This window comes from Oncorhynchus keta, chromosome 29 (assembly GCF_023373465.1).
Source record: "Oncorhynchus keta strain PuntledgeMale-10-30-2019 chromosome 29, Oket_V2, whole genome shotgun sequence".
Classification (NCBI taxonomy): domain Eukaryota; kingdom Metazoa; phylum Chordata; class Actinopteri; order Salmoniformes; family Salmonidae; genus Oncorhynchus; species Oncorhynchus keta.
Window position 1 is genome coordinate 4,649,393 of NC_068449.1, and position 24,685 is coordinate 4,674,077.

The following is a 24,685-nucleotide window of genomic DNA, read 5'->3' on the forward strand; positions in this document are numbered from 1 at the left end:
GCTGATCCTAAATGCCGAAATGGTGGTGGTGAACATGCACCCGAATTTCTGAAGTGTCCTGTTGGGAGACGTTGAGAATAGTGGAAGAAAGGAGTGAAGTTGAAGAAGTAATGGTAGTAGAGACACAAGATCATATTCCTTGTCAACAGATGGATTGCATGTTGTATGTTAAGGTGGACTTTGTTGTGTTTATTTCTTTGGTTATCAACTGCATCGCGCGCAAACGGAGAGAATCTGAGAAAATAAGCATAATTGTGAGTGCTGCTGAGCGTTTTGGGGGACTCGGGAATACTGTTGATGAATGCTCCGTCTGTGTAAGGATGGTATTTGAATGTGACTGAAGTGTGGGATGGTTGTTTGATTTATTTATTTGTATATTTTGCATTATCCCCCTACCCTTCAGCAATGGAACACATGATTGTTTGTTTTGTTTCAATAACCCGTAGAGTAGGTGGCGGCAATACACCAATAGGTGTAGTCTGCCATAAAACCTCAAAGAAAGAAGTACTCGGTCAGATCTTTTCAGTGGAGAGGAAGATTGCGGAAGAGGATGCTGAGTTCGAATTAGGCAGCGAATGTTCTGAATGGACAACAGTAGTAACGGAAACTGAAGAGAGACAAACATGGTAATTGTCTAAAACCGGAACAGTAAATGATAACGAATCGCTTCTTGAGTACCTCGCTTTGAAGCGTTAAATTGTGAAGTATGCGCTTGGAAAAGTGGAGTTTGTTAGAGTGACCAGGTGTGGTCTTATTTTAATTACTTTTATTTCTGAAGAGCAGAGGAAAATTGCAGTGGGCCTCAAAAGAATCGGGACAACAGAAGTTTTGTTTTGAACTTCGAAGTAGAGACACCCATCAAAAGAGTAATCTCAGGAGTGACGACGGATGTTCAGGTTGAATACCTGAAAATAATTCCTGGTGTGGCTGGTGCCCGGAGTCTGACCCGCTGGGTGAATGGAGGAAAAATAAGAAAGTATGTCAATCCTGTTGTTTTTTGATAAAGAGCAAATACCTTACGCATGTAAAGCTTGGTTATTGTTATGTTCTGTTAATTGCTGATGTCCCCTTTAAGAATGGCGCAACCTTGGTCATGCGCAGTGTTGTTCTATGTTATTCTGGAACCAACTCGTTTTAGTAAATGTGAAGCTCCAGTTAATTTCTTTGCATTCAGAGTCTATCTTATTATATAAATAAGTAATAATAGCTTCAGACACAATGCTTGCAAATGACGCACGTCCGTCACACAAGGTTCAGGTTTATCAATTATTTAATCAATAATTTTTCGTTCACATTTTAGAACGCTCCAAAGTAATGAATGTTCCTTACTCTTCTGATTGAGTCTCACACCATCCGTGGGGATATAGCGCCATCTACTGTACACATACTGATATTTAAAATATGTTTTTTTTTTTTGTTCATTGCCACGGTTATAAATTGTACGCACAAGTCCCAAAGAACTCGAAGAAACTAGATAGTATTGTGGCTGCAGCAGAAAAGTTTTTGCGACTCAAGGATTGTACATCGAAAGACTTGCAAGGGGCACTGGCGCCGGAAGACCCGCCCATGTTCCCCTTGAGCATGCGTATGGATCAGACCAGTTTTGAACAGAAAAGCTGTTCGATTTATTAATTACATTTTTGTAGTTTTTTGGAAGTTCAGTTTTTTGGGGAATCCTGTTTCCGACCCGCATAGTATGTGGCGGGATGTACATTAAATTGTGTGATCGCCAATATACCAGGCATAGAAGAAGAGGTACTCTTAATATCTTTCTGAAGAAGAAGAAGCAGCTGCTACCGGAAATGAGTATTTGCTTGCGATCAGTTCAATTTGAACATGGCAATGAGAGCATTTCCACGAGTTCGACTGATTTAAGATTCATACATGCTTAACGTTAATACGGTGAGTTATTCAGCGAGCTATATACAGGTTTGTGCAAAAACTACTAGATATGTGTTTATTCGGTATGGATATGATGCACGCTAGCGAGTAGTTAGCTAACGTTAGCATGTCTTGTGAACAAAATGGGGGACGTGCTACTTACTATACATTGTTTTTTTGTTTTTGTTTTTTTTGTGTGTAAATATGAACACGTTGTCTTAACAAAATAATGTAGCTTCAAATGACATAGGCCTACTGTTAAAATGATGCTGTAAAGGGATACACCCTAACATAATTCTCAACTCCATGATATGTAGCGATGAGTTCTGGCAGTGTCCAATACTTTACCTCCGAATATAAGTCTTCACACAGAATGGAGTTTATTGTTTTAAACGACGGGGTTGCAGCACCCAAAGAAAATGACGCCTCGTCGCAGGACGAACAAAGGTACATAGTATCGAGATACCGACTCGATACTAGTATGCAAAAAAAAAAAGGCCTCTCGCTTGCTATATGTTGTTTCCTTCGCCCAAGGCTATACATTCCTTTTCCTTTAAGACGTGATTTGCGTCTGGCGGGGAACCACCACCCAGAGAACCGTAATAAGGCCTAAGTAAACCATCTCGCCATGGGTTAAGTTTTTAACTTGGACAACATCGGGCGTCTGTGTACTGGTTTGACTCCCTGAAAATAACCTTACCACAATAAAGCCGGCTTCACCCAACACCCAAAACTTTCCAGTCCACAAAGGCATATGTATAATCTCCAGCTCTACCAGACCTAAAGTGAAATGTGACCCTCACTATCAAATATTCTGAATCTAACGTTTCTGCACCATATTCCTGCTGTGTGACAGTGATGGATTTCACCGCAGTCCTCTGGAACTTGGGTATAGAGGTTTATTTGATAGGGAGACATATCACTTTACATCTGGTAAGTAGAGTACCTAGAGATTATACATAAGCCTTTGTTTAAAATAAATGTTATTTTGGTGACGACGGCTATATTGTGGTAGTTTATTTTCCACCGCCAGCCACCAGAACGATGGAGGGGGGGTCCAACCAATACAGACTCCAGTTGTTTCCCAAAGCTAGGTTAATTTGAAACACGAGTAAGGTATTTCTCTCCATATCGAACTCTGCCACCTTTCAGCTAACTGCTGAAAGTTTTTTTTTATTTTTATGAATTTATGAATTTGAATTTATGAATTTGATTTATTTCATTTTTCAAAACATACCACACAGGTGGACACAATGAATACACCAAATAATTTAGTTTTAAGAATTATGTATGTGATTTATTCATAGCTTCCATTTTTGTTATTGCATTTGATATACTAGGCTATATTTGAGGCAATACCAACTGTTCCTTACAGGGTGTTGCTTTGTTGAAGAGATGCCAAAACGGCCTCACCCACTGGGAAGAAAATGGCTCACTGTCATTAAAGAACCTACTTGTTGAAAACAACATGTGTGACATCGATATTAGTCAGAAACATTTATTCCAGTGTCAAAATTCACTTGAAAGTGCAAGTAGGTTAATTTTTGTAAAGGAATGTCAGTATCCTCCAAAAGTGATATTTGAGTACGAGAGGTCATCAGGACTTAGTTACGGGTTGGGTTTTGATTTCAACAATGCCCACTAATATGGGATACACAGCTGCGGATTGCGGGATATCCAATCCTACCACAGAACAAAGACAGTTAGCCAGACAACAGGGCTCTACTCTTAACTTTTTTTTCTTTTCTTTTTTAAAATATTTTTTACAAGGAGCACATGTGCACCTAAGTTGAAAAATGTAGGGCCACACAAAGACATTAAGGAGCACAATTGAAAATATTTCAGGTAATCAAGCTAGAATAATGCTAGAATCGTTACTTTTGTATATATAAATTCCAGGTCGCACAGCAAAATATTTAGGCGTGAATGCAATGAAAATGGTCACCCTGTACACCCCTGGACAACACATTGTACATTTTTGAACTTGAGAAATACTGCACCAAACATCTTAGCTAGATATAAAATTGTGACTAAAACATCCTTGAAAAAAAAAAAACTCAAGAAATCTGTAATTAATTGACATTATCATATATCCTTTACAAACTGACTTTATGAAATGTTCCCTGTAAAAATAAATACAAATCTGGACTTTTTTTAAAGAACCCAATTTATAGTCCCATTGTTGCCGGCATAGGCCCTAAGCTTTTATTACCTCCCATGCACACGCTGGCAAGTTTAGAAGTGAGAGCAAACATGGGCCAATCCCGGGTGGACCTCTATTTAATAAATCCATTGAATATACACCATCCATAAAGAAATCCATGATATAATTCAGTCTCTGGTCTGGCTGTGCCATGAACATAAAAGCAATGGTTATTTGGTTCATTAAACAGAAGACTCACTTACCTGATCAGTCAACACACTTATTTTATAATAGTCTAATAATATAACAGGATAAAATACAAATAATATAGCTGACACCATCTTTAGCTACTTTCTATGTATTATTAGGGGAAATAAACCCACAACAAAATGTATTTGCAAGGTAATGGTGAACTTATAGAAAATGAGTTAAGTCATTCTCTCTGAGAATTGTAGAACTGCTGCATCTTGTCACAGGAAGATTTGGTCTGGTTGTTGTGGCAGTCCGTGCTCCTACCTGGCACGAAAGGCGTTCCATCTAGAGCTCTGGAAATGCAAATGTGCTACGCTAAATGCTAATAGTATTAGTTAAAACTCAAACGTTCATTAAAATACACATGCAGGGTATTGAATTAAAGCTACACTCGTTGTGAATCCAGGCAACAAGTCAGATTTTTAAAATGCTTTTCGGCGAAAGCATGAGAAGCTATTATCTGATAGCATGTAACACCCCAAAAGACCCGCAGGGGACGTAAACAAAATAATTAGCATAGTCGTCGCTACACAAACCGCACAAATAAAATATAAAACATTCATTACCTTTGACCATCTTCTTTGTTGGCACTCCTAGATGTCCCATAATCACTATTGGGTCTTTTTTTTCGATTAAATCGGTCCATATATAGCCTAGATATCGATCTATGAAGACTGTGTGATAAACGGAAAAAAATAGCGTTTCATAACGTAACGTCATTTTTTAAAATTCAAAAAGTCGACGATAAACTTTCACAAAACACTTCAAATACTTTTGTAATGCAACTTTAGGTATTAGTACACGTTAATAAGCGAAAAAATTCATCAGGAGGCGATGTCAATTCTATAGGTGTCCGTCTCGAAAAAATGTCTGGAGAGAGCTCAACCAAAACATCCGGTCGGAGACCGGAGGGAATCGGTTCCCTTGATTAGTTTTTAACCAAGAATCAAAGCTGAATCAAATGACAAGACTCTAGACATCATGTGGAAGCTGTAGGCACTGCAACCTCGGCCTCATTTAATTCGGTTCACTTTGAACAATTCCTGGAAGTGGCGCATGGATATTTATTTCTATTTTCAGTGATCAGATTTTCCTGCGCTTTTCGATGAAACGCACATTCTGTTATAGTCACAGCAGTGATTTAACCAGTTTTATAAACGTCTGAGTGTTTTCTATCCACACATACTAATCATATGCATATACTATATTCCTGGCATGCGCAGCAGGGCGCTGAAATGTTGCACGATTTTTAACAGAATGTTCGAAAAAGTAGGGAGTAGGAGTAACAGGTTAACCACAACGGACGTTACTGTAGTCCAGAGACTTCAACTCTTCTTTTTTTTTTTTCATGTCTCTGCGACAAAGGAACTCCGTCGCAGCGACAATCTGACTTTCCACCGGAGTATAAGTTAAATGTTGTTTTGAGCAACACTTGAACATTGTCTACAGCAGGGGATCATCAACTAGATTCAGCTGCTGGACAATTTGTTCTTGAGTGGCTGGTCAGGGTGCGGGAATATAATTAGTCAACTGCACATTGATCATAAGGCAAAACGGATAATATTTGACGGAAACAATCATTTCAAACCTTGTTTACCTTTGTATATGATCGATCAAATATCTATTATGCGTGGGAATACTTGAACAGATTTCCAGAATTTAAAGTCACGTGGAGCTAATATATTGGTGTTTTAGTAGTTTGTTCAACAATAAACAGAAATAATAATCTAATCATGGGAGGTGGGGAAATTTGTCCAGCAGTCTGCTAGTTGGGGAACCCTGGTCTACAGAGAACAGTCATGTAGTTAGATCAAGTATAAACTGGCCTTGTTGGCAGAATAGATTCAATGCATGATTTAATATAATTCACCGATACATTTCTTGGTAGTCCAACAAATATTGCTGTTAGGTTGTAAATCACAGCTGGCCTGGAACATTGTTTGCTTCCTCCAGCCATTCGGGATGGACTGTTTCAGTTGGGTAAAGCATTGGCAGGCAAGCTGTCCTAGTTACGTTTCATTCCGGGTGGTACAGAACAACACATTTCCCCAACACATTCTTGAACAGACTGAGGTACATTCGGTGGGTGTGGTGGGATGTGGCTTGTAGCAGGCAGTGAAGTCTTTAACGCCAGGGTACAACGGGACCACCCATACGTGCCGTATGCACACATGACTGTGTGTGTCCGTCCCCCGCTTGTAGCAGGCGGTGAAGTCTTTAAATGGCAGCGGCCATGCCGATTATTATTATTAGCGTATGTGGCTTGTAGCAGGCGGTGAAGTCTTTAAAGGACAGCGGCCATGCCGATAGCGTGTGTCGTCGTCCCCCCCGCTTGTAGCAGGCGGTGAAGTCTTTAAAGGACAGCGGCCATGCCGACAGCGTCCCCCCCCCCAACTGGTCGTTGAGAACACCACTGTTTCTGTTCAGTTGAATGCTGCCGTACTTTGTTTCGTACTGAACACAGCTCATGCACCATACCGCCGCAGACAGGAAGCAGACAAGCAGTTGAAGGGAGTGTGTGCGAGCAAACATTGGCATCCATGTTTTGATTTAGCATCTTAACAATTGGATGAAATGATTTCCTGGCCACCGGTAGGCGATGCCACAGCCTACAAAGTGGGAAAAGCGTTTCTGAACAGGTAGACAGACACGGGTGTCGAACGATGTCTATAGTAGGTGGGCTAATGTTAGGATCTCTGTCTAGCTGTATATCTGTCAACCTAGACGGGTCTGTCAACCTAGACGGGTCTGTCAACCTAGACGGGTCTGTCAACCTAGACGGGTCTGTCAACCTAGACGGGTCTTTCAACCGGTGACGGGTCTGTCAACCTAGACGGGTCTGTCAACCTAGACGGGTCTGTCAACCTAGACGGGTCTGTCAACCTAGACGGGTCTTTCAACCTAGACGGGTCTGTCCTAGTGATGCACTGATATGACATTTTTTGCCAATATCCAATATTTTCCTTGCCCCCCCCCCGCCTTTAACCATTCTAGTATAGTTAAATAGTAACACACACATGGACACAGCGGTCTAAGGCACTGCATGTCAGTGCAAGAGGCGTCACTACAGTCCCTGGTTCGAATCCAGGCTGTATCACATCCAGCTGGGATTGGGAGTCCCATAGGGTGGTGCACAATTGGCCCAGCGTCATCTGGGTTTGGCCAGGGGGAGGCCATCATTGTAAATACAAATTTGTTCTTAAACGACTTGCCTAGTTAAAAAAAGGTTACAAACACACTGACCAAACTTTATTTTGTTGACATTGACGTACGTCCCCATTACCAGTAGAACATAATCATAACCTAGGTTACATAATCATAACCTAGGTTACATAATCATAACCTAGGTTACAGAATCATAACCTAGGTTACAGAATCATAACCTAGGTTACAGAATCATAACCTAGGTTACAGAATCATAACCTAGGTTACAGAATCATAACCTAGGTTACAGAATCATAACCTAGGTTACCGAATCATAACCTAGGTTACAGAATCATAACCTAGGTTACAGAATCATAACCTAGGTTACAGAATCATAACCTAGGTTACAGAATCATAACCTAGGTTACAGAATCATAACCCTGGTTACAGAATCATAACCTAGGTTGTAGAATCATAACCTAGGTTACAGAATCATAACCTAGGTTACAGAATCATAACCTAGGTTACAGAATCATAACCTAGGTTACAGAATCATAACTGGTTAGATAATCATAACCTAGGTTAGATAATCATAACCTAGGTTAAGAATCATAACCTAGGTTACAGAATCATAACCTAGGTTAAGAATCAAACCTAGGTTACAGAATCATAACCTAGGTTAGATAATCATAACCTAGGTTAGATAATCATAACCTAGGTTACAGAATCATAACCTAGGTTACAGAATCATAACCTAGGTTACAGAATCATAACCTAGGTTACAGAATCATAACCTAGGTTACAGAATCATAACCTAGGTTAGATAATCATAACCTAGGTTACAGAATCATAACCTAGGTTACAGAATCATAACCTAGGTTACAGAATCATAACCTAGGTTACAGAATCATAACCTAGGTTACAGAATCATAACCTAGGTTACAGAATCATAACCTAGGTTACAGAATCATAACCTAGGTTACAGAATCATAACCTAGGTTACAGAATCATAACCTAGGTTACAGAATCATAACCTAGGTTACAGAATCATAACCTAGGTTACAGAATCATAACCTAGGTTACAGAATCATAACCTAGGTTACAGAATCATAACCTAGGTTAGATAATCATAACCTAGGTTACAGGATCATAACCTAGGTTACAGGATCATAACCTATTTCTTTCACTTATTTGCTGTGCTGTTTTTTGTTGTTCAGTCGTTTCATTCTCACCCAGGATTTCATCATGTCAAGCAGTGAAGTTTCAGCTCTCTGTCTGTCCATGGCCCCTCTCTCCTCTCTTCATCAGTGCACACTGTCACTGTGTCCATTTCCATCTTGTCCAGCTGTGTAGGTAACATTTCATGTAAACCCGGTTTCTTGTCTGCATCGAAGTAGAGGTACTTGCATCAAGCATGTTGGCGACACAGTAAAGGGAGAATGTCACCGAAACGCTTGTTCACGGGCTGCGTCGGTGGTTTTGTTGAGCAGGCGTTTCAGTGCCATGCCAGAGGGTATCACGTCTGCTGCAGACACAGTTGATGAGCTTATTTCTAAAGTCAGTTGTTCGAGTGGCGTTAGGAATGTGTTCATGTTTCAAACATGTTCTCAAATGCCATTGAAATGGCATCAGCGGTATGACAACCAGCATAGTCGTATTGCTCATGAATATCCTCGGTACGAAATCCTCGACGACCCACTGTGCTGTCAGACTCAGAATGCTCATGGGGCTGATATTGCTCGTCCAAATGTCAGTCGTGAGGCTAATAGCAGTGACGCTATTACTGTGGAACTTCGGTAGGGCAACATCTGAAAAGTAGTGCACTTGGTATTAGGGTAGCACATTTTGTGGAACATTTCTGTGGGAATATATGGGATTTAAAGCAAATTAATATTAATACCATTTAAATGTAATGTATTTAGCTTTGGATATATTTACCATATCATATGGAGACAAACATATAGACCTTTTACCTCTTAAGTAGACATGATTGACAAATTATTAAATAGAAATTAACTATTTAGTTACGCATTGAACTTTAATTAAACGAGTCGAATGTTCACATGATTTCACTGAACAACAAAAGAAAGGGAATATTGAATGATCCCCAATGATCCATCGCATCTCCCAAAAACATTTTCAACGTACATCTGTAAAATGATAGTCTAGAAACTAAAGATTTGGTTGTCTTCCTCTCAGGCTTCCATGTCTTCTCCCTGGACCTCCTCAATGTCCACCTCTTGAACATCAGACTCTGAGGCCTCATCTTCACTGTCACTTTCCAACCTTGTTAAGGAGAGCTCGTTGTCAGGCTCAAAAAGACATCAAATTTGCCTGGATGGCCACCAATGTTTCAACCCCTGTATTGGTCAGCCTGTTGCTTGCTTTGGTGTGTGTGTGTGTTCACAAACAAGGACCAGTTGCGCTCTGAGGCGGCAGATGTTGGTGGGATTTGGAGGATGATTGAGGCAACAGGGGAAAGAGCCTCAGATCCACAAAGTCCCTTCCACCAGGTGTCAGATGAGATATGTTGGCACGACTGCCATATTGCATCTCCATCCTAAAGCCCTTGCTTGGAAGTGTACTGCCAAGAACCTTGCCCTCATCCGGGCCAAGGTGGCGAGACCCAGTAGTGATGACACCATATGCCCTGTTGATCTCTGCACCAGACAGGATGCTCTTGCCAGCATACTTGGGGTCCAACATGTGCGCTGCGGTGTGTATGGGCTTCAGGCAGAAGTCTTGCTTTTTGATGTATTTCAGAACTGCAGTTTCCTCTGCTTGGAGCAACAGTGAAGTGGGCAGGGCAGTATGGATTTCTTCTCTTACATCTGCAAGCAGAGTCTGAACATCAAGACAGGATGGCATTGTCTTCCTCAATCTGTGAAATGGCTACTGCTATTGGTTTCAGGCTGCTTACCACTCTCTCCCAAAATACATCATCCAGGAGGATCCTCTTGATGGGGCTGTCCGTATCGGCAGACTGTGATATGGCCATTTCTTGGAGAGACTTCATCCCCTCCAGGAGACTGTCAAACATGATATCAACACCACCCCAATGGGTGTTGCTGGGCAGCTTCAATGTGAATGTGGTGCTCTAATTCTTCTCTTATTCTTCTCACTTTGCTTGGTGAGGTAGACTGCTTCTATAACTTGATGACCCTTCACATACCTAACCATTTCCTTGCCTCTCTTGTAGAGGGTATCCATTGTTTTCAGTGCCATGATGTCCTTGAGGAGCAGATTCAATCCATGAGCAGGACAGCCAATGGGTGTGATGTGAGGGTAGGACTCCTCCACTTTAGACCAAGCATCCTTCATGTTCGCAGCATTGTCTGTCACCAGTGCGAATACCTTCTGTGGTCCAAGGTCATTGACTGCCTTCAGCTTACCTGTGTCTGTTGTCCCTTGTCTGTGCTCTTGTAGAATAGTGGTTGAGGGGTGGAGATGATGTAGTTAATTATTCCTTGCCCACAAACATTCGACCACCCATCAGAGATGATTGCAATACAGTCTGCTTTCTCTATGATTTCTCTATGATTTTCTTGACCTTCACTTGAACTCTGTTGAACTCTGCATCCAGCAAATGAGTAGATAAAGCATGTCTGGTTGGCGGGGTGTATGCTGGGTGAAGAACAGTCAGAAATCTCTTTCAACACACATTGCGTGTGAGCATCAGAGATGAACCAGTTGCATGCACAGCTCGAAACAAGACATTCATCAGCATTTCTGACTACTTTCCACCATTGAGTCAAAAAACCTTCTGATTCCAGGAGGACCATGAGCTGTTGATATCGATAAGGTGTCTGATTAATCATTTTCACCTCGATTAGAAGTAGAGGGACAGAGGTTGCTTGTCGTGAGCGGAACTTTATGCACTTTGCCAGATTCTGCATATTTGTTGCATTCTTCACACATGATTTGGCACAGTATTTGCAAATGTACACAGCTTTTCCTTCTACATTAGCTGCAGTGAAATTTTTGGCATTTTTCTTTAAAGATGAGAAAAAATGTATAGAATTCCATGTACAGAAATAGTTAAGCAGTTAGATTAAACAACTCATTTTGTAAGATAAATGTTTTAAAATTAAACATGTATGGAAACAGGTGAATTAACACTCCTCAGTTAGCAGGCTCAAGCAAGCTAAAAGCCACATGGTAGCAAAAACTAACTTGCTGAAATTGTTAACAAGTTATAAAGGATTTAAACACACTGCTGTGGGCTACTATTTACTAGTTAACAAAACATAGTCCATATAAAATCATTTTAATCCCACCCAATATTGTAATCAAGATTTACCAGAAAGCATGCAGTGTGGGTTCTATAGCATCTCATTAGTGTGCAAGATCTTGAATCAGCTGTACATGTGATGGAAGACTGCACTGTACTCGATGGAAGAATGCAGAGGGTTGAAAATCCATTGAATCGGGGATAGTTTAACCAAAATATGCCACAAGACCTAGAATTGCCTTTATGTGTATCCCACTAAAAAGGTTCACCGTTATAAGCAAACTTTTTATATGAATTTAACTTTTCTGGCGCAACTTCTCTCGACAACGTCAGGTGAAATTGCAGAGCTCAAAATACAGAAATAGACACAATAAAACATAATAAAAATACAAGTGTTATACATCGGCTTAAAGATGAACTTCTTGTTAATCCAGACGCTTTGTCAGATTTCAAAAAGGCTTTACGGCGATAGCATACTATGCGATTATCTGAGGACAGCGCCCCGCTTACAAAAGCATACAAACATTTTCCAACCAAGTAGAGGAGTCACAGAAGTCAGAAATGGGGATAAAATGAATCACCTACCTTTTGAAGGTCATCTGGTTGCAGTCACAAGAGTCCCAGCTACACAATACATGTTTGTTTTGTTCAATAAAGTCCCTCTATATCCCAAAAACTCAGTTTTGTTGGTGAGTTTTGTTCAGTTATCCACTGGCTCAAAGGCGGTCAAAACATCCTAATAGTACCGGTAAAGTTCATCGAAACATGTGAAACGATGTTTATAATTAATCCTCAGGTTGTCAATTGTCGAATCTTATCATATTTCAACCGGACAATAGCGTGTTCAATAGAATGGAAAAAGAATGAAGGGCATGCACACAGTCACGTGCGCAAATCAGCACTGCATGATTCTACAGTCCCTTGACAGAACAAGCCTGAAACAATGTCTAAAGACTGACATCTAGTGGAAGCCATAGGAACTGCAATCTGGGTCCTAACCCATTAGATACTCAATAGGCATTCAATTGAATTGAAATCCACCCACATCAAAAAGAATCCCACTTCCTGGATGGATTTTTCACAGGTTTTTGCCTGCCATATCAGTTCTGTTATACTTACGGACATTATTTTAACAGTTTTGGAATCTTTAGTGTTTTCTTTCCAAATCTACCAATTATATGCATATCCTTGCTTCTGGGTCTGAGTAACAAACAGGCAGTTTACGTTGGGTATGCTTGTCATCCAGATGTCAAAATACTGCCCCACAAGCTCAAAGAAGTTAAGCTGAATTCCCCAAATTCCCTTAACTACCCATGGAAAATGACTTTTTTTTTTTTCGTGTGTACCGGTGCTCGACCAGTCGGTGAAAGCCAACATCACCCACGACCGAGAACAGTTGATTGTCAAGGGCAATGAGTTCTATCTTCGCCTTTGAGTTGTCTCGCTGAAATGTTCTTACTCTTTCAAATGACTGCTGGTCTTGTTGACTGCTCGATCCATACAGCAGACATTGTGGGCTCGGTTAGGAATGCTGTGTTGCACGTGTAGCGCAACATTTTACATGGCGTCATTACGTCATGTACCTACGTGATATAGGTTTGCATGTCAGCTTTGACATTGGTTTTGCACATGTTAAACTAGACATCGGGCCGATACCAATGTTGGCATTTGCAGATGATATTGTCCGATTTCTGATATGTTCGCCGATATATCGTGCATCCTTACTATCAACCTAGACGGCTTATCAACCTAGATTATGGTGAAAATGAGATGGCTTTATGAAGTGATTTCTATCTCTGGCGGGTTGATTTGCATTTGAAAGCCCCGCCAGTATAAGTAAGTCTGCTGTCGCACCGCCAGAATCTCTTTGGAGGGGCGCCTGCCTGCCTGCTGAGATTTCTGGGTATGGTGAAAATGAGATGCATTTCATTTCCCCATTGTAAAAGTCTGACTGGTGGCCCACATTAGATGGAATGCATTAGATTGAATGCGTGGAAAAAATTGTAGGAGGCTATTACCTCGTGCGATCATGTTTCTAATCAGTATAATGATAGTGAATGTTTGAGTGTACTGACTACCTTTTTTATGAACTCAGTTGGCTTACATTGAGTTTTCTTTGTGTGTGTGTTCTAATTTTAAGGACAGTGGACATACTCATCCTGCTCCTCTCCTTTGATGCTGGAAACAGCACTTTGACAGATCTTCATGTGAGCACAGGCGCAGAAGAAAAGCTAGAGAAGACAAGTTTTTGTATCTCTGGCGAGTTGATTTGCATCTAAAAAGCACCAGAATCGCTTTGGCGGGCCGCCTGCCCGCTGAGTGCTAATTGGGGATTGTGAGAAATTTTGAAGAGTCATCATTTACCAAACTGACTATTGCCTTGTTTACCACGTGAGAAAATGAGTCCAGAGAGGGAAACATTGTTGGATGACATAGCACTGAGTTTATGGACTTTAACCGAGGATCATTTACGTTATCTATGCGAGCGGTGTGGAATATGTGGCCGAGATGGGGCTGAAGTCAAAGGAGAGAGTAGACGCTCACTGCGTCGTAAAATACTGGAGGAATATTGTGTGAGTGCTGATTTAACAGAATCCGAGGAACAAGGAATGTCTCGGTTACTACAACTGAAAGAAGACATCACCGGAATAGAGGAAGAGGCTAGCGTTGTCCCCACGATTCCCAGCCAATCAGCGACAGCGGGCAGCTCCCAAGCATGCTGCCATGGAGAACAGAATGAAGAGGGAGGGGGTTGGTTTCCCAACAGGAAGCTGGAGGCAGAGCCAGTTCCACACTGGCTCATTATACCACAGCAGGGAGTGAGAGTGAGGGGGGTGAGTATTCCGTTTATAAAGACCTGACATGCATGAACGGCTGGATCTGAATCAGGAAGGTTAACTGGGCCTCTGCAGCGTAGGTCCTAGCACATCAGGACTGTTAAAGGGAACTGGAACATAGAACCAGTGTCTCTGTTTTACCATATAAGTGAACTTGTTCACTCACAATTTCACACACTAACAAACAGGGTGAGGAAAACTGTGACAACCGACTCCTACATTGCTGCTAACCTGCTTAACAACCGACTGCTACCTTGCTGCTAACCTGCTTAACAACCGACTGCTACCTTGCTGCTTAACAACCGACTGCTACCTTGCTGCTTAACAACCGACTGCTACCTTGCTGCTAACCTGCTTAACAACCGACTGCTACCTTGCTGCTAACCTGCTTAACAACCGACTGCTACCTTGCTGCTTAACAACCGACTGCTACCTTGCTGCTTAACAACCGACTGCTACCTTGCTGCTTAACAACCGTCTGTTACCTTGCTGCTAACCTGCTGCTAAACTGCTAAACAACCGACTGCTACCTTGCTGCTTAACAACCGTCTGTTACCTTGCTGCTAACCTGCTGCTAACCTGCTAAACAACCGACTGCTACCTTGCTGCTTAACAACCGTCTGTTACCTTGCTGCTAACCTGCTTAACAACCGACTGCTACCTTGCTGCTAACCTGCTGCTACCTTGCTGCTTAACAAGCGACTGCTACCTTGCTGCTTAACAACCGACTGCTACCTTGCTGCTTACCTGCTTAACAACCGACTGCTACCTTGCTGCTTAACAACCGACTGCTACCTTGCTGCTTGACAACCGACTGCTACCTCGCTGCTTAACAACCGACTGCTACCTCGCTGCTTAACAACCGACTGCTAACCCGCTGCTTAACGACTGCTACCTCGCTGCTAACCCGACGCTGCTTAACAACCGACTGCTACCTCGCTAACAACCGCTGCTTAACAACCGACTGCTAACCCGACTGCTACGCTGCTTAACAACCGACTGCTACCTCGCTGCTTAACAACCGACTGCTACCTCGCTGCTTAACAACCGACTGCTACCTCGCTGCTTAACAACCGACTGCTACCTCGCTGCTTAACAACCGACTGCTACCTCGCTGCTTAACAACCGACTGCTACCTCGCTGCTTAACAACCGACTGCTACCTCGCTGCTTAACAACCGACTGCTACCTCGCTGCTTAACAACCGACTGCTACCTCGCTGCTTAACAACCGACTGCTACCTCGCTGCTTAACAACCGACTGCTAACCCGCTGCTTAACAACCGACCTCGCTGCTAACCTACTTAAAATTTGAGTTCCCCTTCGGTGTGTGGTGTTTTTTATTTATTTATTTTTTTAGAACAGTGAAGATTAACCCAACTCACCTCTTTTCTTTCAAGTCTGAGACCAAATGTACAGAGTCATTGGGTCCTGTTTGTGACGGCGGGCAGCAGGCCCCAGAGATGGCGTCTTGGCAGACTCTAAAGAGGTTAACGGTGCTGCTGGAGGACTGCAGGTTTATGCCGGGCCAGAGAGTCAACATAAAAGTAGAGGAGGAGGAGATGATTTCTGTCTTTGCTGATGATGGTATGAACAGAACAGAGGGCATTGATGTGTTTAGGGCATGTTTTCAGTTTTTTTTTTTTTTTTACATTTTATTTATAAATGATGTATTTGACCCTAAATCCTTGGGTGTCTTGTCCAATCGCTGGAAGGCAACTACAGAGGAGTTGGGAAAACACATGCTCTACAACTTAACCTATCCTAAAGTTATTGATTTCTAGATATAGTAGAACTGTCTGTGGGGTCTCCAAAATACTCAATACAAGTAGTATTTATGCTGTTTAATGACTCTTTTATTTTTATTTAACATCTACTGCTAAAATGCCAACTATGTTCAACAATTGATATGGTATAACTTTTTTTTTAAACACTTATTTATCCTTAACTAGGCAAGAACAAATTCTTATTTATTATATATTATTATTATATTACAATGACGGCCTAGGAACAGTGGGTTTAACTGCCTGTTCAGGGGCAGAACGACAGATTTTTACCTTGTCAGCTCGGGGATTCGATCCTGCAACCGTTCGGCTACTAGTCCAACGCTCTGAACACTAGGCTACCTGCCACCCCCAAAATATTTTTATCTACTGCTAAAATGCCAACTGTGTTCAATTGATATGGTCTAACTTGTTTCAGCAGCTGACATTTTTTTTCTTCTGTTGTCATTCGTACAGGAAAAAGCTCAAAACCCCCAAAAAAGAGATCTCACAGTTCTCAACGTGAGAAGAGCTCCACAAAACAATCACGTCTTAAACGGCACCTGCACTCTGGAGAGACGCCTCCCCGCTGTTCGGGTAGCGAAGAAAGTGTCTCTACTGTGACATTGTCGAAGAGACCCAAGACAGTCCATCCTAAAAAGAAGTGTCAGAACTGCTCTGACTGCGGGAGAAGTTTCTCTTCGACAGCATGTATCAGGAAACGCATGCTGTCCTTCCATTCAGGAGAGAAACCCTTCCACTGCCTAGAGTGCAGTAAGAAGTACACTAGATCAGATCAGTTGAAAGATCATATGGTTATATGCTCTGGTGTGAGACCTAACCAATGCCCTGACTGTGAAAAACAATGTCAGGAAGTATCACGTGCTGTAGTAAAAAGTTTGGATCCTAATCACGTGTTAGTACATTCTGGAGAGAAATTGTATCAATACCCTAACCGTGAGAAGACTTGCACAGCATCAGACCATACTCAACAGCTGTACACACACACTGGAGAGACGCCTTACCGTTGTTCAGATTGTAATTCGTGTTTCGTTAATGCGTTACAATTTAAGAGACATAAGCAAGAGCACACTGGAGAGAAGCCTCACCTCTGCTCCAAATGTGATCTTTGTTTCTTTATAGAAGAGGATTTAAAAGCACATGAGACCATTCACACAGAGAAGCTTCACCCCTGTTCTGACTGTGGGCAAACATTTTCTACAGCGCGGTATTTAACTAAACACAAGCGGATACATTTGGGGATTAAGCCTTTCCGTTGCACGCAATGTGACAAAGGGTACACCAATTCAGATCAGCTAAAAGTTCATACGATGACGCATACTGGGGAGCGACCGTACCAATGTGGTCAATGTAAGAAGAGTTTTAAAACCAAGCCGCATCTTAAATACCACCTGTTAATTCATGAGGTAGGGATGTTTCACCACTGCCCCGACTGTGATCAAAGGTTCTCCGCTGAGGAAACGTTAAAGGAACACATGCAGTTACACATGGGAGAGAAACTTTTCCACTGTCTGCAATGTGAGAAGAGGTACAGTACTTCAGATGGATTGACAGAACATGTGATGACTCATACTGATTCCGATGGGTCACCAAGTACCAGAAATGTAGGAGAACAATGTCAGGAAATACATGCCATCGAAAAAAGTTTAAATATTAATGTTAATCAACGCCTGCAGGAACATTCTGTAGAGAACCCTCACCCTCATCTGTGTCCTCACTGTGAGAAGGGTTTCTCAAAACAATCGTATCTTAAAGAACACTTGCTTTTACATGCTTGCGAGAGAACTTCTCGTACCCCGGTGAGGTATCCGACTTCCAGAAGATTAAAAGATCATCAGGCAAAGTCGCATATAGAAAGGCCTTGTGTTTGTTCTGACTGTGGAAAGAGCTTTGCTCAACTACGCAGTCTGACTAGGCACCAGAAAATACACACGGGGGAAAAGCCTCACCAGTGCCTCATCTGTGAGAAGAGTTTCTACAGGAAATCTAATCTTCAACAACACTTGGCAGTACATGCGGGCAAGAAACCTTACCAGTGCTCTCATTGTGAGAAGAGTTTCTCAAGACAGTTACAACTTAAGATACATATGTACTCGCACACTGGAGAGCAAACTTACCATTGTGCCGATTGTAATTCATATTTCCTTTATGCGTTACAATTCAAGAGACATATGCAAGAGCACACTGGAGAGAAGCCTCACCTCTGCTCTGACTGTGGTCTAACCTTCCTTATCGAAGAGGACTTAAAAGCACATGAAAGGATTCACAGAGGAGAGAAGCCTCATCACTGCTCTGACTGTGGGCGAAATTTCTCCTCGGCGGGATGCTTAAATCAACACAAGCTCTTACATCTGGGACACAAATCTTTCCAATGTGAGCAATGTGACAAGACGTTCTCAAGATCAATTCAGTTGAAAGTTCATATGTCAAGACATACCGGAGAGAAACCATATCAATGTTCTGAATGTGATAAAAGTTATTGTCTTTCCAACCTCTTACAAAAACATCGGAGTATAACGCACAGGGGAGAAAAACCTTACCTTTGCTCTGACTGTGGAAAGTGTTTTGGTTACCGACACCAACTCATAGTCCACCAGCGAATGCACACTGGGGAAAAGCCCTTTGTCTGCTCTGAGTGTGGGAAACAGTATTCCAATACATGTGGCTTGAAGATACATCAGCGAACGCATACTGGAGAGAAACCGTACCAATGTCCCGACTGTGATCAATGTTTCATCCGGGTAGATTCCCTTAAACACCATCAATCGTCAACGCATACAGGGAAGTGGCCTTTCAACTGCATTATTTGCGGAAAAGGTTTTTCGTCGAGCTGTGAGCTAAAAGGCCACATGCGCAGTCATAGTGGCGATAAGCCTTATCAATGCCCCGTCTGTGAGAAGCGTTTCACGCTCGCGGGAACCTGTCGAAAGCACCAGAAAACTCACACCGTGAGAGAGAAACCTCACGCCTGTTCTGAATGCGAAAAGAGTTTTGTAAATGTACAAAGACTAAAGGTACACAAGAGAGTACATACTGGTGAGAAGCCATACCACTGCTCTGACTGTGGGAAGAACTTCACTCAATTGACAAGCTTAAATAGGCACAAGGTCAAACAACACAAAAGGGATATAGAAAAAAATCAGACTGCCTCCTGAGTGGCGCAGTGGTCTAAGGTACTGCATCGCAGTGCATCGCTGTGCCACTAGATATGCTGGGTTTGAGTCCAGGCTCTGTCGTGACCGGGAGACCCGTTGGCCAAGCGTCGTCCGGGTTAGGGGGGGTTAGCCGGCAGGGATATCCTTGTACCATCGTGCCCTAGCGACTCCTGTGGCGGGCCGGGTGCAGTGCATGCTGACACGGTTGCCTGGTGTACGGTGTTTCCTCCGACACATTGGTGCGGCTGACTTCTGGGTAATGTGGGCATTGTGTCAAGAAGCAGTGCGGCTCTCGACCTTCGCCTCTCCTGAGTCTGTACGGGAGTTGCAGCGATGAGACAAGACTAACTACCAATTGGGGACAAAAAGGGGTAACAAAAAATGGAGGGAGACTGAACATGACCAAGGAAAGTATCACTGTACTGCTACCATCCAGTTCCTTCAAAGTCCCGCTCCTTGACTTTTTCCACATTTTGTGTTACAGCCTGAATTTTTAAAATTGATTAAATTGAGACTTTTTGACACTAGCTCCATGTCAGTGGAATTATGCTTTGGTAAACATTTTACATTCATTAAACTTGAAAAGCTGAAATGTCTTGAGTCAATCATATTCAACCCCCTTTTTGTTATGGCAAGTCTAAATAAGTTCAGGATGAAAAATGTGCTAAAGTTTGCATGGACTCACTTTGTATGCAATAATAATAGTGTTTAACCTGTTTTTGGAATGACTGCCTCGTCTCTCTCTCCCCCCCCACATACAATTATCTCTAAGGTCCCTTTGTCGAGCAGTGAATTTAAAACACAAATTCGACTACGAAGACCAGGGAGGTTGATCTATTGATGGATGGGGGAAAATTGAGTATTTTGAGTATTCCTTTGAACATGGTGAAGTATCAGTACACCCAGTCACTATGAAGTGGTAGGTGTCCTTCCTAGCTCAGTTGCCGGAGAGGAAGAGAACCGCTCTGGGATGAGGCCAACGGTGACTTTAAAACAGTTACAGAGTTTAGTAGCTGTAATAACAGAAAATTGAGGATGGATCAACATTGTAGTTACTCCATAATACTAACCTAAATGACAGTAAAAGGAAGGAATCCTGTACAGAGTAAAAAATATTCCCGAAACATGCATCCTGTTTGCAACAATGCACTCTAGAAATACTTCCAAAAATGTGGCAAAGCAATTAACATTCTGTCATGATTTTCAATACGCGCATTACTGAGTACCACTCTCCAAGCATAGTGGTGGCTGTATCATGTTATGGGTATGCTTGTAATTGTTAAGGACGGGAGTTTTTCAGGATTAAAAAATAGATATACAGAATTGAGCAAAGCAAAACCTTTTATGACAACCTGGTTCAGTCTGCTTTCCAACAGACACTGGGAGATTAATTCACCTTTCAGCAGGACAATAACCTAAAACACAAGGTCAAATATACACTGGAGTTGCTTACCAAGAAGTCGGTCAATGTTCCCGAGTGGCCGCGTTCGTTTTTGACTTAAATCTGACAGGATCTGAAAAATGGTTGTCATGCAATGCTCAACAACCAATTTGACAAGAGCTTGAAGAGTTTTGAGGCAAATGTTGAACAATCCAGGGGACGTACACAGAACGAGTCCGTTGTAATCGCTGCCAAAGGTACTAATACAAAGTATTGACTCAGGGGTGTGAAATATTTTACGTAATTTGATATTTTTTTAAATATAATTTTTCAGTAAAGTTGCTTGCATTTCCAAAGCCATGTTTTCACCTTCACATTTCTGGGGCATTGTGGGTGAAAATATATTCAATCCATTTTTTAAAAAATGCTTTAACAAAATGTGGAATAAGTCATAGGGTAAGAATACTTTCTGAAGGTACTCGATATGGACTTCTACTTTGCTGCCTTGTAACCTGCACATCAACCATGTTGTTTTGTACGCTAAATGCTCCCATGGTTGACGAGGCTGTATCTGAACGACAGGAACATTTTATTGACCTGAAATTAGTATTGAATGTAGGTCAAACAAAGTATACTGTATGTTCTTCTATAGAGTGCATGCAAATAATTGATTTGAAGTCATATGTACTTTGGATGGTGCCCATATTGATTGTGTCTCTGCTTACAAATATTGGGACATCTGGATAAGTGAAAACCTGTCTTTCAATATAAAGCATATTGACAAGTTAAGCTGAGAATATATTTTTTATAAGTAGGTCATGCCTTTCACTAAATAGTTAGACATCATTCAGTCGACGTTCCTACCGGTCCAAGACTATGGCAACATCCTCTATATGAACACAGCTGCCACTTCATTAAAGCCCTTAGATGCCGTTTATCTTAGCACAACATCCTCTATATGAACACAGCTGCCACTTCATTAAAGCCCTTAGATGCCGTTTATCTTAGCACAACATCCTCTATATGAACACAGCTGCCACTTCATTAAAGCCCTTAGATGCCGTTTATCTTAGCACAACATCCTCTATATGAACACAGCTGCCACTTCATTAAAGCCCTTAGATGCCGTTTATCTTAGCACAACATCCTCTATATGAACACAGCTGCCACTTCATTAAAGCCCTTAGATGCCGTTTATCTTAGCACAACATCCTCTATATGAAAACAGCTGCCACTTCATTAAAGCCCTTAGATGCCGTTTATCTTAGCACATTGCTTTATTATGGGCGACAGGTTTAATACTCATCACTGCGTCCTCTACCAGAAAGTTGGTTGGTCCTCTTTGATGTCACGTAGGTTGATACATTGCTATGTTTTAATTTGTAAAGTCCCATATTTTTTTTACAAAAAAGTCCCACTGTGCCAAACACAATTACTAACCTTAAGACCTACCGAGTTACTAAACCCAGTCTCGGGGATGGTTAACTCTGGGCATTCCTTTGGCCTCTACAGCTTTCTGATTTCTATCTTCATTTTTTTTATTTTATTTATTTTACACGGTATTTGTGGATCAATCTTCAAGATGTTATAAAATGTGATGTTTTGAAGCCTCTGGAAATGCATAAAGCTGTTATTTTGAGGACCATTTTATTACTTATGAATGTGTGATTTCTGTTATGACCATGTTTCTCTTTCTGTTCGTATTGTTTTGTATTTTCTGTACTTCTGGGCTCATCTGTAAAAGACACCTTTGGTCTCAGTATGACTTACCTGATTTAAAAAAAAAAATGTGTAGTTAATTAAGGTGAGTTATTCATCACAGTGGAGACGCTGTAGTCTGCATTGAAAAAGGAGAATATGTAATGATTTAAACTACACGATGTGACAACGATTAGCTCCACGACGTAATGATAAGTTACCGGACTCATTTCACCTACAAGCTCGACTGTATTCAGTCGAACACCTTCAGAACGCAGTCTTAACCTTTTTATTTATTTTCAACTGTTAACAACGATGATTTGACTAAGCTAAGGCTAAATAAGCTAAATTATTTCCCACCTGTCCTACTGCCACACTAAAGAATGCCAATAAAAGGTAGAGCTTAAATCTAACAAGGTTGTTTTTAGCAGAATTATTTGCCTCATTGTTCTATTTTCATATATTTTTTTTTTATAGATTAGATTTAGATTTTATAGATTTATTTTATCGTTTTGAAGGACTGAAATCTGTTTTGACCCATTTGGAACTTGATTTAATTATACGTGTTCTGTAGCCTGGCTCCCAGTCTGCTGTCATGCCACTCGTTGTCATATGCCAAACATGCTAGCAGAAACGGACTGGCACCCAGGCTTCATGTTCTGCACTTTTGTTTTTAAATGTGTATTTTTATGCCGGCCCTCTTTGAACATTTTTAAAAGAATTCAGCTACAGATGTGGAATCACTGCATTTTCAAAAAAAAAAAAAAGACACTACCGTTCAAAAGTTGAGTCATAAATGTCCTTGTTTTTGAAAGAAAGAGAATTGTTCAGTTAATAACATAATATTGATCAGAAATGGTGTAGACATTGTTGTAAATGACTACTGTAGCTGGAAAGGGTTGATTTTTATATTTTATGGAATACCTATATAGGTGTACAGAGGCCCATTATCAGCAACCACCCTACCTGTGTTCCAATGACACGTTGTGTTAGCTAATCCAAGTTTATCATTTTAAAATGGCTAATTGATCATTAGAAAACCCTTTTGCAATTATGTTAGCAGAGCTGAAAACTGTTCTGATTTAAAGAAGCAATAAAACTGGCCTTCTTTTTAGACTAGTTGAGTATCTGGAGCATCAGCATTTGTGGGTTTGATTTACAGGCTCAAAATGACCAGAAACAAAGAACTTTCTTCTGAAACTCGTCAGTCTATTCTTGTTCTGAGAAATGAAGGCCATTCAATGTGAGAAATTGCCAAGAAACTGAAGATCTTGTACAACGCTGTGTATTACTCTCTTCACAGAACAGCTCAAACTGGCTCTAACCAGAATAGAAAGAGGAGTGGGAGGCCCTGGTGCACAACTGAGCAAGAGGACAAGGACATTAGTGTCTAGTTTGAGAAACAGACATCTCACAATTTCTCAACTGGCAGCCTCATTAAATAGTATCTGCAAAACACCAGTCTCAATGTCAACAGTGAATAGGCGACTCCGGGATGCTGGCCTTCTAGGCAGAGTTCCTCTGTCCAGTCTCAATGTCAACAGTGAATGGGTGACTCCGGGATGCTGGCCTTCTAGGCAGAGTTCCTCTGTCCAGTCTCAATGTCAACAGTGAATAGGTGACTCTGGGATGCTGGCCTTCTAGGCAGAGTTCCTCTGTCCAGTCTCAACGTCAACAGTGAATAGGCGACTCCGGGATGCTGGCCTTCTAGGCAGAGTTCCTCTGGCCAGTGTCTGCGTTCTTTTGCCCATATTAATCTTTTTGTTTTATTGGCTAGTCTGAGATATGGCTTTTTCTTTGCAACTCTGCCTGGAAGGCCAGCATCCTAGAGGAAGTGAATGACTCCGGCTGATTGTAACACAACTACTTCCTCTAGAGACGTGGATTCTGATCAAAGCTACATTTTGTAGTTTGTCATTACTGTATATATATTTGGTGCAAGTTGTCATCTCATCCCTTGTTGCAGGATGAAGAACCACCCATCCAAACAAGTTGTCATCTCATCCAACAGGCTTCCCTTGTTTCAGGATGAACAACCACCCATCTCATACCAGAACTACTAGTCTCTGTAAGAGTAGCAGGTAGCCTAGCGGTTAGTGCGTTGGGCCAGGAGCTAAAAGTCACTGGTTCGAATTCCTGAGCCGACAAGTTGAAAAATGTTCCCTTGAGCAAGGCACTTCA

At 41.6% G+C, this 24,685-nt stretch overlaps 1 protein-coding gene and 1 long non-coding RNA gene across 4 annotated transcripts; one reads left to right on the forward strand and one right to left on the reverse strand.

Annotated features, from left to right (window-relative positions):
* The first annotated feature begins 278 nt into the window (after positions 1 to 278).
* Positions 279 to 23,560, forward strand: LOC118373720 (zinc finger protein 585A-like). 3 transcript variants are annotated; one of them, XM_052485799.1, is made up of 5 exons: positions 279 to 626; positions 784 to 976; positions 13,792 to 14,485; positions 15,887 to 16,073; positions 16,727 to 23,560. In XM_052485799.1, exons 3-5 carry the CDS (start codon positions 14,051 to 14,053, stop codon positions 19,423 to 19,425), a joined length of 3,321 nt encoding a protein of 1,106 aa, XP_052341759.1. In that variant the 5' UTR covers positions 279 to 626; positions 784 to 976; positions 13,792 to 14,050; the 3' UTR covers positions 19,426 to 23,560. The 3 variants fall into 3 exon arrangements, with proteins under 3 accessions (XP_052341759.1, XP_035615821.1, XP_035615822.1); XM_035759928.2 differs by lacking the exons at positions 279 to 626; positions 784 to 976 and adding an exon at positions 1,548 to 1,902; XM_035759929.2 differs by lacking the exons at positions 279 to 626; positions 784 to 976 and adding an exon at positions 1,548 to 1,902 and having other exon boundaries at positions 13,797 to 14,485.
* Positions 14,507 to 15,745, reverse strand: LOC127913551 (uncharacterized). Its single transcript, XR_008085955.1, has 3 exons — positions 15,495 to 15,745; positions 15,172 to 15,335; positions 14,507 to 14,895 (listed from the first exon to the last, which is right to left on the reverse strand). It is a non-coding gene; the product is annotated as an uncharacterized LOC127913551 (long non-coding RNA).
* Positions 23,561 to 24,685: the final 1,125 nt, after the last annotated feature.

Coding starts and splice junctions, on each gene's coding strand:
- LOC118373720 (XM_052485799.1), top strand. CDS start 14,051: ATGAGTCCAGAGAGGGAAACATTGTTGGATGACATAGCACTGAGTTTA. Junction 14,486..15,886: donor AGGGAGTGAGAGTGAGGGGG/GTGAGTATTCCG, acceptor TTTTCTTTCAAG/TCTGAGACCAAATGTACAGA. Junction 16,074..16,726: donor TTCTGTCTTTGCTGATGATG/GTATGAACAGAA, acceptor TCATTCGTACAG/GAAAAAGCTCAAAACCCCCA.